General features: G+C 49.9%; 1 protein-coding gene across 4 annotated transcripts in view; it reads right to left on the bottom strand.

The window, feature by feature from the left end:
- Positions 1-3,148: 3,148 nt before the first annotated feature.
- Positions 3,149-15,075, bottom strand: part of Gnb1 (G protein subunit beta 1) — a 71,989-nt gene continuing 60,062 nt past the window's right edge. The window contains exons 6-12 of one of the 4 annotated variants that reach the window (XM_042701944.1): positions 14,968-15,031; positions 12,767-12,929; positions 9,701-9,767; positions 7,625-7,826; positions 6,802-7,018; positions 5,004-5,119; positions 3,149-4,781 (exon numbers count right to left, since the gene is read on the bottom strand). In XM_042701944.1, coding sequence (XP_042557878.1) covers positions 5,013-5,119; positions 6,802-7,018; positions 7,625-7,826; positions 9,701-9,767; positions 12,767-12,929; positions 14,968-15,031 — 820 coding nt within the window. In that variant the 3' untranslated portion in view covers positions 3,149-4,781; positions 5,004-5,012. The remainder of the gene's footprint in view (positions 4,782-5,003; positions 5,120-6,801; positions 7,019-7,624; positions 7,827-9,700; positions 9,768-12,766; positions 12,930-14,967; positions 15,032-15,075) is intronic. The other 3 variants (XM_042701942.1, XM_042701945.1, XM_042701943.1) reach the window with 3 other exon arrangements.

The following is a 15,075-nucleotide window of genomic DNA, read 5'->3' as shown; positions in this document are numbered from 1 at the left end:
CAGATTTTTCTGATGTTGGAATGTCTCACCGTAAAGAAAAACTCAAGATGCCTACCAAGGATCCTGGGAAACTTTTAGAAAAAGGATGCCTAGGTAGAGTTAGGAAATTACAAGTAATTGCTTGGGTAAAGCAAAATTGCACAAGGCTGTAATTAGCACTCAGCCAATACCAGATTGCCACTTTAAGACCCAAGTACCACTTAAAAAACAACACAAAAACACCTAGCGAAGGTGCTGCAGGTGGACTGGAAACTGGCTTATCTGGGCCCTGGAGCCAGAGGCAGCAGGAAGGGCAAGCGGGAGAGTTGGACACAGGCATGCAGGCTGAGCACGCTGGGCTCCGGTAGGCAAGACTAGCTCCCTCTTGGCCACTGTCCTGATGCCAGAATTCGGGCTCACAAGCTGCAAGGCTGCGCTGTGCTCCTGCTGTTTGTGGGATCTGCTAACATGTCTGCCACTGAAGCCACAACTGCCTGTGTGCCCTGCACAGGAGTGTGTCCCCCGAGGAGGTGCAATGGAGCAAGGTGACCCCTAGGAGGGTGGTGGCATGGGGGGGTGCTAGCTGCTGGTGTCTGTCACTCCATAGCAGGAAGGGTTAAAGGGCACCGCCTGTCCTATTGGGTTAATGGCTAATGCCACTTGTACAAAGCTTGACCTTTGTGCTTACCCACAGCTCGTCCTCACCCAGAACAAAGTTACTTTGCTGCTTTCAGCCATCTAGTGGGCAGTCGTCTTGACACTGGCCTGAGGGGCCATCAGCTTCCGGCCCTTCTAGGCCAAGGAAGAAAGAAAAATGGTCAGGCCAGGTCCCTCCTGCCAGGCCCCAAGCCAGGGGCTGATAGGACACAAGAACCGCTGAAGGCCGATGCGAGGGGGAGGGTGACCATCTGCGCCTCTCCCAGCCCAGGAAGGGCCTTAGAGCTCCCACATTCCCACAGGGCCTCAGGGTGAAGGCTTGCAAAAGACTTACATCTGGTGAAGCTGGGCAAACCCAGCTGCTTGGTCTGTGGGCACCCCACCCCAAGTCACTAGGGCAGTATCTTGTGAAAGGGACCAGGGGAAGGCATCACTGGGTGCGCTGGGCAGCTCCGTGACTCTCAATCACCCAATATGGCCTGCCTTGCTCAGTCCCAAAGGCTGGTCACCTGCTGCAGACCAAGTGACACCCTGGGGCTGGGAATGTGGCTTAGGGGTAGGGTGCTTGCTTAGCATGCACGAAGCCCTGGGTTCAATTCCTCACTACCACATACACAAAAAAAAACTAGAAATGGTGCTGTGGCTCAAGTGGAAGAGTGTTAACCTTGAGCAAAAGCTCAGGGAGGGGCTGGGAAGGTGGCTCATTGGTAGAGTGCTTGCCTCGCATGTATGAGGCCCTGGGTTCGATGCCTCAGCACCACATAAACATAAAAAGCTAGAAGTGTTGCGGTGGCTCAAGAGGTAGAGTGCTCGCCTTGAAGAAAAGCGCCCAGGCCCAGAGTTCAGGGACCAGGACTGATCTAAAAAACAAAACAAAACAAAAAAAAAACTCAGGACAGTGCCCAGGAAATACCAGCACGGAGCACAACAATTAGTTATTTCCATCAGTCTTGGGCTTGAATACTGCGCCTGGGCACTGACCCTGAACTCTGGACCTGGGTGCTGTCCTTCAGCTCTTCAGCTCAAGGCTACCAATTGAGCCACAGCACCACTCCTGGTTTTCTGGTGGTTAACTGGCAATAAGAGTCTCATGGAGGGGCTGGGAAGTTGGCTCAGTGGTAGAGCACTTGCCTTGCATGGCTGAGGCCCTGGGTTTTTAGTGCTCTACCAATTGAGCCACAGCACCACTCCTGGTTTTCTGGTGGTTAACTGGCAATAAGAGTCTCATGGAGGGGCTGGGAAGTTGGCTCAGTGGTAGAGCATTTGCCTTGCATGCCTGAGGCCCTGGGTTCGATTCCTCAGCATCACATAAGCAAAAATAAAGCCAGAAGTGGGCTGGGAAGGTGGCTCAGTGGTAGAGCGCTTGCCTTGCATGCATGAGACCCCGGGTTCGATTCCTCAGCACCACATAAGCAAAAAGAAAAAAGCCGGAAGTGGCGCTGTGGCTCAGGTGGTAGAGCGCTAGCCTTGAGCTGAAGAGCTGAGGGACAGCGCCCAGGCCCAGAGTTCAGGCCCCACAACCGGACCCAAAAAAAAAAAGCCAGAAGTGGCACTGTGGCTCAAGTGGTAGGGGACTTAGCCTTGAGCTGAAGAGCTGAGGGACAGTGCTCAGGCCCAGAGTTCAGGCCCCACAACTGGACCAAAACAAAACAAAACAAAATAGTCTCATGGACTTTCCTGCCTCAGATGGCTTTGAACCACGATCCTCAGATCTCAGCCTCCTGAATAGCTAAGATGACAAGTGTGAGCCACCAGCACTCAGCTTTCTTTCTTTTTTTTTGGCTAGTTCTGGGGTTGGAACTGAGGGCCTCGGCATTGTCCCCAAGCTTCTCTTGCTCAAGGCTAGCACTCTACTACTTGAGCAATAGCATCACTTCTGGCTTTTTTTTTTTTTGGTCAGTCCTGGGGCTTGAACTCTGGGCCTGGGCGCTGTCCCTCAGCTCTTCAGCTCAAGGCGAGCGCTCTACCACTTGAGCTACAGCGCCACTTCCGGTTTTCTGGTGGTTTATTGGAGATAGGAGTCTCACGGTCTCTCCTGCCCGGGCTGGCTTTGAACCGCGATCCTCAGATCTCAGCCTCCTGAGTAGCTAGGATTATAGGTGTGAGCCACCAGCGCCCGGCTCCACGAGAAACTTTTTATCTCTGATAAAAATATCACAATAAAACTGAAAGTGGCACTGTAGCTGAAGTGGTAGAGCTGAGGTCCTGCATTCAAACCCCAGGATGGGGGTGTTGTTTTGGGGGGAGGGGGATGGGGGTTGTTCAGCCTAGAAGCATCCAAGTGCTTGACTCTGGCCTCTAGACACTGCATGTGTCCAAAGCTTTGTTTTCCACAGTTCTATGGTAGAGATTGGTTTTTCTTACAAAATGCAGCTCAGCTACTCAGCCTGACGGACATGCAGCTCAGCCTGACGGAATGCTCTCTCAGGCAGTAGGTCCTCAGTTATGTCAGGCCTCAGGGCGGTGGGCACACCAGAAATCAACCCACGAAAAACTGTCACACCAAAGTCCCTCATGTCAAACTGCTTTATTACATCTTAAATAACAGTACAGTTTAATATAGTATCTATCTTGCATCCAGCCTCCTTGCAGTACACTGACTTTGAAATTAAATACAAAGGGTGGAAGGGGTTGTGGAAGGGAAAGGGGGCTTCGCTGTATTCTTTGCCAGGTCCAGGCCTACCGCATGGTCACAGCACAGTTTTTACAGGTGTCGCAGGAAACAGGATGGTGAAGCCACTACTGCTGCTATGAGGGGTGCAGGGAGGGGGAGGGGCAGGGGAGGGCCCACAGAACACTGCTGTCCAACGCTGCTGCGGAACCCTGGCTCCAATGAAGACCAGGAAGATCTGCATGGTGTAAAAATGGTCTGCCTCAGGCGCAAGAGGCCCACAGAGGCAGGGCTTCAAGGAAGCAGCGGTGGGGAAGAGGCTCCCCACCTCCTCTTCTCTCTCAGACTCCAACAGCAATCATTCACAACAGGACTGTCTGTTTTTGTAAAAGTAAAGAAAACAGTGACTTATCCCTCTGGCTAGCGGGTAGCGCTCGCTGCTTTCGGCGTGTGCAGGGCAGCAGCAGCGAGCAAGGACAGAGCCACCATGGTTACAACTGGAGAGGTTATTTCTTAAAAGAAAAAGAACATCTAAGGACCGAGTCCTATGTGCACTTTTGAGCATTTCTACAGCATGCGATTCTAAGAGTAAACCCACCCAATATGGCAAACAATCAATTTTTTAAAATTTAACTTAGAAAGTCTGAGATCATTATTTTCAAAACATTGATTTGTACATGGTTTCATACACAAAGAACCGACTGACTATCCAAGAACAGGACAGGCACCTCTCTGCTGGGCTCCTGACAGCAGGGGTGGGGTAGTGTTAGGGGATTGCAAACTTCCCTCCAATTTCACAGGAAACCCAAGGTGAGAGCAGAAGTCGCACTGGACAGTGGGGGAACAGGTCAGCGAAGGGGAAGGACTCTGACCAAGCACCGCTGACCACCACAGCAAGTGCTTGGTTGATCTGCTTCTGAGCTGTCTCTTCCACTACGCTGTGTGTGTGTGCAACCGTCATCTATGATGGGAGACAGAAGGGAGAAGCCCGGGACTACACCACATCATTGACAAGGTCAGAGACCCAGCCCAGGCTCTAGTCTGTTTACCTATGAACATAAAGGAAAATAGGTAAAAAGGAAATGTGAATGCTTTCAAAATCCTGCTACAAACACAGCTTGCTACTTAAAAACAGTTACAGGATAAACAAAGCCACAAAACAGGATCACTGGTCTAAAGTCCAAATGAACTATTGAAAAGGCGTGTCTGTCTCACAATTACACTCCGGTTTACCTTCTGGTTAACATTTTTATTGTAGTATTTCCTTTTAAAACTCATCCAAGACAAAAAAGAAAACAAAGACAATGGCCCCGGAAGGAATGCACAATTTGTTTTAGTTGACAGCACGGAGATCCTTCTCTTGGTGGGAGTTGTGCTCTTGGTTTCAGCAGTAAGTGAAGGAGAAGAGATCTTGCCCTTTGAGGTTCTGAGGGGAGGTGTGGGTGCTGCGTTAGGGTGGTCGGATAGGATATGCTATCGCTGTCTCCCTTTGAGGGGGGAACGGTCTTCCAGTCACCGTGGCGTTCGCCTGCTGCTGGGAACAGAGTTTGGGAATCTGAGCTCAGAGATACAATCCACCTGCCCGCTCACTTCCACTGCTCCCCCATGGTCACAGCTGAGGCTCTGGCTTCAGATCTGCTCCAGTTCCAGACCCATACCACGCCCATGTGGATCCAGAAACCACACACGGGGCCCCTGCACTATGACATAGAGGAAAAGCTCCACTGAGGCAGGGTCACCAGGGCCGCTCCATTACCTACTAGCATCAGTTCCAGATCTTGAGGAAGCTGTCCCAAGACCCTGTCGCCACAGCCATGCCGTCGTCGGTCACACCCAGGCAGCTGACACGGTTGTCGTGACCAGCCAAGACCCCTAGGAGCAAACAAGCACAGACACTCAGGCCCAGACGCCCACCCGTCCACGACGCGGCGCCGAGGGCTCCACAGGCTAGTGCTCTACCACTTGAGCCACACACAGTTAAGCACTTCTGGCTTTTCTGGTATGGTGAATTGGAGGTAAGAGCCCCCCAGGCTTTCCTGCCTGGGCTGGTCTCAAATCACCATCTTCAGCTCTCAGTCTCCCGAGGAGCTAGGATTAAAGGTGTGAGCCACTGGTGCTGGTTAGAAAGCCCATCTAGATGGACAAGACTCAGAGCCCATCACAGTCAACCTGCAGCAAGAAAAAGACAACAAGCCAGGAGCTGCTGGCTCACACCTGTAATCCTAGCTACTCAGGAGGCTGAGATCTGAGGATCGCGGTTCAAAGCCAGCCCGGGCAGGAGAGACCGTGAGACTCCTATCTCCAATAAACCACCAGAAAACCGGAAGTGGCGCTGTAGCTCAAGTGGTAGAGCGCTCGCCTTGAGCTGAAGAGCTGAGGGACAGCGCCCAGGCCCAGAGTTCAAGACTCATGACTGACTAAAAAATAAAAATAAATAAATAAATATGGTCTGGGAAGGTGGCTCAGTGGTAGAGCGCTTGCCTTGTATGCATGAGGCCCTGGGTTCGATTCCTCAGCACCACATAAGCAAAAAGGAAAAAAGCCGGAATTGGTGCTGTGGCTCAAGTGGTAGAACGCTAGCCTTGAGCTGAAGAGCTGAGGAACAGCGCCCAGGCCCAGAGTTCAGGCCCATGACCAGACCCAAAAAAATAAAAAAATAAAATAAAATAAAAATAAATTCTAAATTTTGCCAGGCGCCAGTGGCTCACGCCTGTCATCCTAGCTACTCAGGAGGCTGAGATCTGAGGATCGAGGTTCAAAGCCAGCACGGGCAGGAAAGTCCAGGAGACTCTTATCTCCAATAAACACTAGAAAACCGGAAGTGGCACTGTGGCTCAAGCAGTAGAGCACTCACCTTGAGCTGAAGAGCTGAGGGATAGTGCCCAGGCCCAGAGTTCAAGCCCCATGACCACCACCACCACCAACAACAAAAAGTACTTATCACTTGACTCATGAAATAGTAACCCCTCTCTGTACATTGCCTTTATAATAACAATTAAAAAAAATCTAAACTCCATCTCAATCCCTAGTGCCCAACACAACCCAGCTCCCAGGCTCTGATGGCTAAGACCGCAGAGCCATCAAAGAGAGAAACTAAGGGCACAAGTGGGGGTCCTGATAACGCCACAGCAGCTGTAGCCCAGAGCAGACAGGACACACCTCCTCCCAGAGGAGGCTGCAGACAGCTCCTCAGTCTCTGTGCTCCAGTGACGCACAGGGACAGCTCTGCTGGGGCCTCGGGTAGCACCCTGGCTCTTTAAAGGCACTGACTTTGGAAGCTATGTGCCTCTGATGGACACTGCTTCACCGGATGTCAGAGCTGGAGCGTGAGCAACCCAGGAGCCAAGACCACGTGGTGGCTGGCCTGCCCAATGCACTTTTGGGGTGCCCTTTGGAGTCAGCCTCTGAAGAGTCAGAGCCTGGAGCGTGTGGAATGTCACTGCCAACCCCTTTGCTGTTCCGCACGGCAACCATGCTCACACAAGCATGTATTTTAGCTCTAGTGTGTCCTGTCCTCTGGGTCCGGGGCACAGAGGATCCCCAGGGCCGCCTACCTGCTCTGTCGGCTTTGAGTGCGTCCCAGACGTTGCAGTTGAAGTCGTCGTACCCAGCGAGGAGGAGGCGCCCACTCTTGGAGAAGGAGACAGAGGTGATGCCGCAGATGATATTGTCGTGGGAGTAGGTCATGAGCTCCTGGTCTGCGCGGAGGTCAAACAGCCTGCACGTGGCATCGTCTGAGCCAGTGGCAAACGCATTGCCATTTGGAAAGAACTGTGCAGAGAAGGCAAATCAAAACATGTACACGGAGGGACTGGCACCACAGGTAAGCAGAGACAGTGCTTACGAACCGAATCTGCCACTCAGGGTGAATCTAGTCCAGCAGCATTGTGCAGCCAGTGTTGCACAAGCCTCTGCCTGTGCTCCTCTGCAGGTGCCATCTAGAACCCGCCAGACTTCAAGGAAAAAGCAAAGCTACCACACAGCCCTCCAAACTACCCCAGGAGACCAGAAGCGGACACGCCGGCTAGCTGTTGGGTACGAGGCTCTGGAATCCACGTTCCAGGCCAGCAGAGGCTGTGCTGTGCACTCCAGGATCTAAACTACTGGCTGCTTTCAGGCGAGGGGACAGCTCTGCATGCAACAGCCTCACCCACACCTAGCAGATAAGCACACAGTAGAGGGGCAGGAGCCCACCACAGGTCCAGGAAGTCCTGGTGAACTTGATTACATTTGCAAAGGGAGGGTAAAGGGGCAGGTCTCCTGAGTTCAAGGCCAGTCAGAGCTAAATAATGGGACCCTAACATACCAAACAAAACATTAAAGTTTTAAAAAGAAAAAAAGAGAGAGACGATCTAATCTGGCCAAGTTTCAACTCACGCAGATGGCATTGATGTCAGACTCGTGGCCTGTGAACGTCTGTCGGCACATTCCTTCTCGGACGTCCCAGAGTTTGGCGGAAGCGTCACAAGCACCAGAGACAAACAGTCTGGTGTCAGGAGCGAGAGACAGACTCATGACGTCTCCAGTATGTCCAGTAAACGTGGTTGTCTGCTGGCCGGTCTCGATGTCCCACAGGGCGCTAAAGCAGGGCAAACGACAAGCAGACGTCAGCCTCCTCTCCCCAACACAGCCACCGTCAACCCCAGGACCACAGGAGACCTCAGTGTTTTGTGTAAATTCAAATGCTGCTATACGGAATCTCTCCTCTGTTTAGAGGAGAAATAAAGGAAGGAAAACAAACACTACTGTAGAGCAGGAGCTGGGCTTTGGGGCTGCTCTGGGCTCCAGGCTGGCTCACACCAACAAACAGGCCCTCGTCCCTTTTAGCTTAGGCATGTTGGGTTGTGTCACCCACTCTGGTTTGCAGAAGCAGCGGGAGGCCTGGTGAGGGTTTGGGAGGAGGACAAGGTGCTGCTCCCTCTGTGTCTTTGTTCCCTTGCCTTCTTGGGCTTCAGGAGACAATGACAGGTAAAAAGTGGCTTAAAGCAACCTGAAACCCACCGTCCTCTGGAGTCATAAACATAGAGCAGAAAGTATGAATGGCTCTGCAGAGTTTTCCACAGGGTCCTGCTGGACAGGTAAGACAGCACCTGGGAAGGAGTGAGCTCCAAAGGTCACAGCTGTGTGTTGCTACTGGATTCAATCCACAGAATGCAGCATCATTAAAAATGACTAGTTTATGCCAGCCAAGAGAGCCTGGCAAGGCAGATCCAACAAGGACTCTCTTTGCTATGGCATGAAACCCACAGAAAGGAAGCAGGGGAACAGGACTCCAAGAAAACAATCAGGACACAGGAAAATGTTGTAAATGCCTAACCGTCTTTCACCACTGATGGTCTGGAGTTTTCTTTTTATAAATCTACAAATCTCACTCAAGGACACTGGCACTGTGAGTCCCTGCTGAGGGGCTGAAGACCTGTGTCTCCGTCGCCCCCACTCTCCTCACACTAGGGACTTATGTCAGCCATGTGCGGGGTGCCTGTGCCACAGTCTAGTTAGCAGTGGCTGCCCCTGGCCACCAATCATGGCTAAGACCAGAAATTTCCAAAGGACTTTTATGAAAGTCTCTAAGTAACTGCCTAGGTGGGAGTACAACCCAAATGGTAGAAAGGATGTCTACCAAGTGGTAAACTCCAACTTCAAACCCCAGTACTGTAAATCACACACATACACATAAGCCAGGCGCCGGTGGCTCACGCCTGTAACCCTAGCTATTCAGAGATTGAGATCGGAGGATTGTGGTTCAAAGCCAGCCCGGGCAGGAAAGTCCATGAGATTCTTTTTTTTTTTTTTTTGGTCAGGTCGTGGGGCCTGAACTCTGGGCCTGGGTGCTGTCCCTCAGCTCTTCAGCTCAAGGCAAGCGCTCTACCACTTGAGCCACAGCGCCATTTCTGGCTTTTTTCTTTTCGCTTATGTGGTGCTGAGGAATTGAATCCAGGGCCTCAAGCATGCAAGGCAAGCAGCGCTCTACCACTGAGCCACCTTCCCAGCCCCCGCAAGATTCTTATCTCCAATCAACCACCAGAAAACTGGAAGAGCTGTGGCTCAAAGTGGCAGAGTGCCAGCCTTGAGTCAAAGAGCTCAGGGACAGCACCTAGGCTCTGAGTTCGAGCCTCACAACCAACAAAACAAAGGGTGCCCCTCCCCCGCCTCCCGATAACTTAATTTAGGCACAAATAAAAATTCTTCAGTTTAGGGCTGGGAAGGTGGCCCAGAGTTCAGGCCCACGACTGGACCATTAAAAAAATGAAAAACAAACAACAACAACAAAAAAAACTTGTACATCTACAACAGCACAATACATTCTCTCTCATTGCTGTTCTGTGTTTCAAATCTCCAGGCCATCATGAAAATTAAAATGGCCTCACGCCAAGCACCGTCCTTTCTTCTGTGTGGCCCGACTAACAGAAATGGTGTGCCTCAGACCCGCCACATGCCCTACTGGGTACTCACCATGTGGTGTCTCCAGAACTGGTGACGATCTGATTGTCATCCAGGAATCGGCAGCAGGACAAGTACCCTGGCAAAGAGCAGAACCAGTGAGGACCCAAACCTGTAAGCTCTGCCTCTACAACCACTTAAATGTAGAAACACGGAAGCACAGTGATAGTCCTTAAGCGTCCTGTGTCTGACCCGGACTGCTAGCATAGTAAAACCAACAATGCAGGTAGGTAGGAGATGCTGTGGAGTTACGGTGAGACCCCCCCCCCCCATCAAGAGGGTCTCACAGTTCCTCATACTGCAGAGCAGCCAGTGCCACCCACACAACACCTGAGTCTCCCACTTGCTTTTCTGTCCAGCAAACTGAAGGCTAAAACAGATACCTGGTCACATCCTTGGTCCCTGAGACCGAGGATGAACGAATCCCATCATGGGAGGAAGAGTCTGGCCCACAGAGGTGGGAGAGTCTCCACCTAAGCTCTTCTTCTTCCTGACTGGTGCCCTGGGGCCACTGCCCTTCCTCCTAGTCAGCACAGCCATCCTTCCCTTCCTTTGACCTTGACAACGCTACTTCATCCCACGCAACATACAAGCACAGAGGGCAGGCGAGAGCCAGAGATCCCACTGCAAATCACACAGGACTCACGCTGGCGGTCCAGGCTGTGTCATACCCCCACACTTTTTCTATTTTAGGGTCCGGTCGTGGGGCTTGAACTCTGGGCCTGGGCGCTGTCCCTCAGCTCTTCAGCTCAAGGCTAGCGCTCTACCACTTGAGCCACAGCGCCACTTTCGGCTTTTTTTCTTTTTGCTTATGTGGTGCTGAGGAATGGAACCCAGGGTCTCATTCATGCAAGGCAAGCGCTCTACCACTGAGCCACCTTCCCAGCCCCATACCTCCACACTTCGTGGCTTCTTACCCCAACAACCAGAGACTGGTTGGGGAGTCACGTCTCTGAACTCTGACACAAGCCTTCAGATGGGCACTAGGCCTCAGCCAACTGGAAATCCCCAAGGCTCTGGGTGGCACCCAAGGCCCCTAGGTAGAGTTCCTCTGGTAACTCCCTGCAGTTAAAAGCTTTCAGAATTTGTACAAGGGGCTGGGAAGGTGGCTCAGTGGTAGAGTGTTTGTCTTGCATCCATGAAGACTTGGGTTTGATTCCTCAGCACCACATAAGCAGAAAAAGCCAGAAGTGGCGCTATGGTTCGAGTGGTAAAGCACTAGCCTTAAGCTGAAGAGGTGAGGGACAGTGCCCAGGCCCATAACTGGCCAAAAAAAAAAAAGTCTAGAGACAGTGCCTAAGCCCTTAGTTCAAGCCCCAGGACTGGCAAAAACAAAAAACAAAAAGCAACAATAACAACAACAACAACAAACCCAAAGAACAGAATTTGCACAGTTGTGTTGTTGGGGACATAGCTCTGTGGCAGAGTGCTTGCCTAGCATGCTTTGGTTTTCAACCTCAGCTCCACAAAAAGAAAAAAATATAAAAATCACAATGTAGTTCTGGATGTTATTTTGAACTTCCTTTCCCAAACTTCTCCTGTGAATACACCTTTGTAGTTTAGCTCCTAGCCTGACCATGAAAGGTGTCCAGGGTCAGTTACTGCTATGAGGTCAGATGACAAAGGAATTCACTTGTGTTGTATACTACTCAGGCCCAGGAACAAAGCCAAAAGTCTTCGCAAGTTTCTGTCCTAGGGAAGGGCAGAGCTGTCTGCCTAGAAATGAACTGTAAGAAAAGTGACCTACACACTACTCATGGTAGGACTGGGTTGACAAAGAGATTAAAGGTACCCACTGAGTTGTACCATGCCCATGTGAAAAGAATTTCTTCTTGTTGTTGGTCATGGGGCTTGAACTCTTGGCCTAGGAACTGTCCCTGAGGTATTCAGTTTAAGGCAAGTGCTCTACCACTTGAGCCACAGGGTCATTCCGGTTTTCTGGTGGTTTACTGGAGTGTCTCATGGACTTTCCTGCCTGGGCTGGCTTTGAACATAGATCCTCAGATCTCAGCCTCCTGAGGAGCTAGGATTACAGGTATGAGCCACCAGTGCCTGGCTGAAAACTTGGTTAAAACTGCATGTAAAAAGAAACTGGTACTGTGGAACTCACTAGACACTATGTTGAAAATGAACTACACAATTTGTGAATAGGAATGGAAGACAGCGAGGGAAAGGGTGGTATTGTCTAAGGGGTGGTATTGTCTAAAAAGAGATGCATTCTTTGCCTGACTTATGTAACTGTAAACCTCTCTGTAAAACGCCTTTATAACAATAAAAAATAAAAAGAACATCGGTAGCTAGGTACCAGTGACTCATGCCTGTAATCCTAGTTACTCAGGAGGCTGAGATCCCAGGATCGTGGTTTGAAGCTAGCTTGGATAACAAAGTCTAGGAGACTCTCATCTCCAATTAACTAACAAAAAGAAAAAAGTGGAGCAGTAGCAAGTATTAGAGCACTAGTCTTGAGCACAAAAGCTCAGGGACATTGCCCTGAACCCAGAGTTCAAGCCCTAGGACTGGCAAAAAAAGATAAAAGGTAAGGTCAAGCATACATACACCATACAAATATATATGTACATATAAACAAAATAGGGCTGGGAAGGTAGCTCAGTGGTAGAGCACTTGCCTTGCATGCATGAGGCCCTGGGTTCTATTCCTCGGCACTACATAAGCAAAAAGAAAAAAAGCCGGAAGTGGTGCTGTGGCTCAAGTGGCAGAGCGCTAGCCTTGAGCTGAAGAGCTGAGGGACAACGCCCAGGCCCAGAGTTCAAGCCCCATAACTGGACCTCCCCCCCCCAAAAAAAATAAACAGAATATACACAAACACACACATATACAACACACATGTTCAGTTAAATTAGAAACGGCGCTCAAGTTGGAAGATGATTTAGGACAGAAAGGAGTTGCTAACAATTAAGAGTGAACAAATCCATGTGTTTCTTATTGGGAAAGGTATTTTTGGAAATTTTATGGCCATTACCTTAATTTCTGTGTGAAACAGTCTTAGTAACAATGGTTGACAAGAGGGGCTATTGGGTAAGCAGTGTGTATACCAGTGAGGTGACAAATGACATGTACCTGTATGTCCTGCCAGCTCACGACTCACACGCACATTCCCTTCACGAGTTTTCAGATTGTAAATGGAGCAAATGTTGTCCAGGCCCCCACAGGCCACATAGTTCCCAGAAGGGGCATACGCACAGGTCATGACCCAGGAGGAGCGCAGAGGGATGGCGTGGACCTACACAACAGGAACACAAAGGAAACTCCTTAAAATTCAAGAACATTAACTACTAGCCGGTGTAGTGGTGCATGCTTCTTTCCCAGATGCTGGGTAGTCCAAAGCAGGAGAGGATCACTCCGTGGACAGAAGGTGCAAGGGCACCCTGAACTACACAAATGAGACCGCTGTCTCCCAGAAGAACCCAAACTAAAACAAAGGACACATTGAAAACACATCAACAGCTTTGTCAAAATGGCTATATAAACTCATTTTAAAGAAACAGATGTTTTTAAAATAAGCAACTAGACATCTACATTAATCAATCCTGCCAATACCTCACAATATAAATTGGTTGCGACTTCTGCAATCTTTAGTACACACTTAGTATTCTGTAGCAAAACATAATTGAAGGGGCTGGAAAGGTGGCTCAGTGGTAGAGCGCTTGCCTTGCATGCCTGAGGCCCTGGGTTCGACTCCTCAGCACCACATAAGCAAAAAGAAAAAAGCCAGAAGTGGCGCTGTGGCTGAAGTGGTAGAGCACTAGCCTTGAGCTGAAGAGCTGGACGCCCCCCCCCCCCAAAAAAAAAAAAAAATTGAAGTAGTTTACCTATATATGTGGAATGACAACACTAACTTATAGTAATTTTGTTGTTGTTGGTCATGGGACTTGAACTCTGGGCTTGGGCGCTGTCTCTCAGCTCTTCAGCTCAAGGCTAGCCCTTAACCACTTGAGCCACAGCGCCATTTCTGGTTTTCTGGTGGTTTACTGAAGAGTCTCACAGACTGCTGCCCAGGCTGGCTTTGATCTGTGATCCTCAGATCTCAGCCTCCTGAGTAGCTAGGATGACAGGTGTGAGCTACCAGCACACAGCTTATTTTTTAAAAACACAGTGCTGGGATTTGTGCTTGCTTAGCCCTACCCCAGGCTTCCTTTATTATTTTTCTGAGACTGGGTTTGTGTTTTCCAGGCTGAAGTTGTTTTTTTTTTTTTTTTCGGTCAGTCATCGGGCTTGAACTCTGGGCCTGGGCACTGTCCCTGCGCTCTTCAGCGAGGGTTCTACTGCTTGAGGCCCAGTGCCACTTCCAGTTTTCTAGTGGTTTATTGGAGATAAGAGTCTCATGGACTTTCCTGCCCGGGCTGGCTTTGAACAGCGATCCGCAGATCTCAGCCTAAGTAGCTAGGATTACAGGTGTGAGCCACCAGTACCCAGCTTACAGAATCTTTCAGATTGATTGATTTTTGGTGCAGGTCCTGTGAGCTGTCCCTGAGCTTTTGTGCAAGGACAGAACTCCACTACTTGAGCTACAACTCCACTTCTGGCTTTTTATTGGTGAATCAGAGATAAGAGTCACATGTACTTTCCTGCCAGGTCTGGTTTTGAACTGTGATCCTCAGATCTCAGCCTCCTAAGTAGCTAGGATTACAGGTGTGAACGAATGGTGCTTGGCCTCAGATTCTCTTTTGAAAAACAAAACAAGCCAGGGACCAGTGGCTCATGACTGTAATCCTAGCTACTCAAGAGGCTGAGATCTGAGACTCACTGTTCAAAGCCAGAACCCACAACAAAGTCCGTGAGACTTTTATCTCCAACTAACCACCAAAAAGCCAGAAGTGGAGCTGTGGCTCAATCACTTGAGTGCTATCCTTTAAGCACAAAAGCTCAGAGGCAGTGCCCAGGCCTTGAGTTCAAGCCCCAGGATCAACAAAAAAGAAAAAGGAATAAAAAACAAAAAACAAACACTCCAAGCCTATTAACTAGGAAAGAAAAAAAAGCTACATTTGTCTTCTATAAATAAGATATGGAACTTGTTGGACTGAGCTAAGTCAGGAACATAATTCAGCTCTCACCTACAGAGAAAAGACATGAGAATCACAGTACTGTGTCCTCAGTAGAAGAAACCAAAAATTTAAGCCCACAGGCAGCTCTCTGTCCCCGAGAAAACCTCACTACTACACACAGAGTAGGCAGGGACCGCCCTGTGGCTGGCCCAAGTCAGGGAACAGCCGTGAACAGTTCTGTGGTGGTGTTCTGGCAATGGGTCTTACATAGCCTACCTTGTTTGTGGTGTAACTGTCCCAAATGATGAGTTTTCCATCCTGGGAGGCGCTGACAAGAAGTCTGGAGAAAATAAAACAAAACAAAAACATCAGAAATATTACAAA

Source organism: Dipodomys spectabilis, unplaced genomic scaffold (genome assembly GCF_019054845.1).
Source record: "Dipodomys spectabilis isolate Male_0828 unplaced genomic scaffold, ASM1905484v1 ptg000299l, whole genome shotgun sequence".
Taxonomy (NCBI): Eukaryota; Metazoa; Chordata; class Mammalia; order Rodentia; family Heteromyidae; genus Dipodomys; species Dipodomys spectabilis.
The sequence above is the reverse complement of the archived record's forward strand: the minus strand, read 5'-3'. Positions and strand labels throughout refer to the sequence as shown.